The sequence below is a fragment of the Nematolebias whitei genome, chromosome 4 (assembly GCF_014905685.2).
Source record: "Nematolebias whitei isolate Nwh7 chromosome 4, NemWhi1, whole genome shotgun sequence".
Lineage (NCBI taxonomy): Eukaryota > Metazoa > Chordata > Actinopteri > Cyprinodontiformes > Rivulidae > Nematolebias > Nematolebias whitei.
The window spans coordinates 56,480,092-56,482,870 of NC_056501.1; the positions used below are offsets into that span (position 1 = coordinate 56,480,092).

At 52.5% G+C, this 2,779-nt stretch overlaps 1 protein-coding gene across 1 annotated transcript in view; it reads right to left on the bottom strand.

Moving 5' to 3' along the window:
- Positions 1-548: 548 nt before the first annotated feature.
- Positions 549-2,779, bottom strand: part of sil1 (SIL1 nucleotide exchange factor) — a gene marked incomplete at its 5' end in the record, with an annotated part of 81,949 nt that continues 79,718 nt past the window's right edge. The window contains 1 exon segment of the mRNA XM_037675130.1: positions 549-764. Within this exon segment, the coding sequence (XP_037531058.1) occupies positions 549-764 (216 nt within the window).

Genomic DNA, 2,779 nt, shown 5'->3' on the forward strand with positions numbered 1-2,779 from the left:
CTCTGGGCCCTTGAGCAAGGCCCTTAACCCCCACCATCTGCTCCCAAACAGGTCTCTCTTGAAAATGAGTTCTCGTGACTAAATGAGACTACCTGTACAAATAAAAATAAATAGATAAAAATAAATTACACACATGAATGCAAAATTAAATCATTTTATTTATTTATTTATCATCTTATTGCAAAATAGCATTTTATGTTTGTGGATGAAAATGATATGATGACTACCTGGAAATAAGAACATTTAATGAGAAATTAATTCTTTTGACCTTTGAAGAGGGGGGATTGAGACAATTTAGAGAAAGAACAAGCAGATGCTTGAAGGGAAAAAGACCAGGAAGTCCAGAGAGGACAGCAGCTCTGGCTCAGGATCTGTAGCTCCACGATCCAGTCTCAGCTTCCCCAACACAGCAGCTGCTCACATGGATCAACAGGAATGAAACAAGTGAGATGTCTCAGCTGTTACCTGGATCTGATTGAATCGCTCATGTGTCGAGGCTTGGTTTCTCATCCGTGTGCTCCTCTTGGCACCACAATCATGTTAGAAGTTCATCGTCCATCCTCTGCTCATTTCATTTTCACCTGCAGAGTGTCTATCAGTCCCAGAAGCTCTGTGAAGTAGGTGTCCTCCTCTCCAGAAACCCTTTCAGACTGGATCATTTCTGCATACTGGACTCTGAGAGAGTCCAGCAAGCCCAGCAGGGAGCTGTCTGAGCGGTACTGATCCAAACACATGGAAGTCATGGCCAACAGAGCCTGCAGAGCCTGGAGACAAGATGAGACTAAACATCAGGACCGGGATCGACCAGTATATCAGTGAAGTGGGAGAAAAATGATTCATGGTTTTCTACTTTTTTTAATCTGTAAATATCTGAAAAATCTTCTCCTCCTCGAATCACCACCTGATCGTGGTGGAGGAGTCTGAGCACCTGAATGATCCTAGGAGCTCTGCTGTCGGGGGCAATTATATTTGCTCCTGGTAGGGTCATCCAAGGCAGATTAGTCCTAGGAACCAGGTCAGACAAAGAGTGATTAAAAAAAAACTTGTATGGACAGAAAACAGCAAGAAGCTCAATGCTCTTGCCTAAAAATGGGTAACCGAGGCCCTACCCTGGAGCCAGACCTGGGAGAGGGGCTCAATGGTGTGGGCCTGTTGACCAGGTCTCTACCCATGAGGCCTGGTCAAACTCAGCCCAAATGAGAAACATGGGTTTGCCTTCTTGTGGACCCACCACCTGCATAAAGGTGGAGTGACCATACGAGTCGGGTGCAAAGTGCCATGGGTTGTAGCCGAAGGTGGGGGCCTTGGCACTCTGACCCTGGCTTACCAAGCTGGCCCTTGGGACATGGAATGTGACCTCTCTGGTGGGGAAGGAGCCTGAGCTTGTGTGAGAGGTACCAACTAGATATAGTTGGGCTCGCCTCAATGCACGTCATGGGTTCTGGAACCGAGCTCCTTGAGAGGGGCTGGACCTTATTCCGGTCTGGAGTTGTCCATGGTGAGAGGTGAGAGAGCTGGTATGGGTCTACTCCTAGCTCCCCGGCTTGGTGCCTGTGTGTTGGAGTTTTCCCAGTAGACTCTAGAGGGTCCCCTGGGCTGCCACCTTACCGTGGTGGAGGGGTTTGAGTGTCCCAATGATCCTAGGAGCTATGCTGTCAGGGGCTTTATGCCCGTAGTAGGGTCACCCATGGCAGACAGGTCCTAGGTGAGGGACCAGACAAAGTGCAGCCCAAACACACCCCTATGATGAAAAACACAAATGGACCTAGTGTTCCCTTGCCCGGACGTGGGTCACCGGGGCCCCACTCTGGAGCCAGGCCTGGAGGTGGGGCACGTGGGCGAGCGCCTGGTGGCCGGGCTTTTACCCATGGAGCTCAGCCGGGCACAGCCCGACGAGGAGACGTGGGTCCCCCTTCCCATGGGCTCACCACCTGTGGGAGGGGCCAAAGGGGTCGGGTGCAATGTGGGATGGGTGGTGGCCGAGGGCGGGGACCCTGGCGGTCTGATCCTCGGCTACAGAAGCTGGCTATTGGGACGTGGAATGTCACCTCACTGGTGGGGAAGGAGCCTGAGCTGGTGTGTGAGGCTGAGAGGTTCCGGCTAGAAATAGTCGGACTCACCTCTACGCATGGCTCGGGCTCTGGAGCCAGTTTCCTTGAGAGGGGCTGGACACTCTTCCACTCTGGAGTTGCCCCTGGTGAGAGGCGCCGAGCAGGCGTGGGCGTACTAATTGCCCCCAACTTGGTGCCTGTGTATTGGGGTTCACCCCGGTGAATGAGAGGGTGGCCTCTCTCCGCCTACGTGTTGGGGGACGGGTTCTGACTGTCGTTTGTGCTTATGCACCAAACGGCAGTTCAGATTATCCACCCTTTCTGGAGTCCTTAGAGGGGGTACTGGAAAGTGCACCTTCTGGGGACTCCCTTGTTCTGCTGAGGGACTTCAATGCTCATGTGGGCAATGACAGTGAGACCTGGAGGGGTGTGGTTGGGAGGAACGGCCCCCCTGATCTGAACCAGAATGGTGTTCTGTTGTTGGACTTCTGTGCTCGTCATGGATTGTCAATAACGAACACCTTGTTCAAGCATAAGGGTGTCCATATGTGCTCTTGGCACCAGGACACCCTAGGCCGCAGTTCGATGATCGACTTTGTCATCGTCTCATCTGATCTGCGGCCACATGTCTTGGACACTCGGGTGAAGAGAGGGGCGGAGCTGTCAACTGATCACTACCTGGTGGTGAGTTGGCTCCGATGGTGGGGGAGGATGCCGGTCAGACCTGG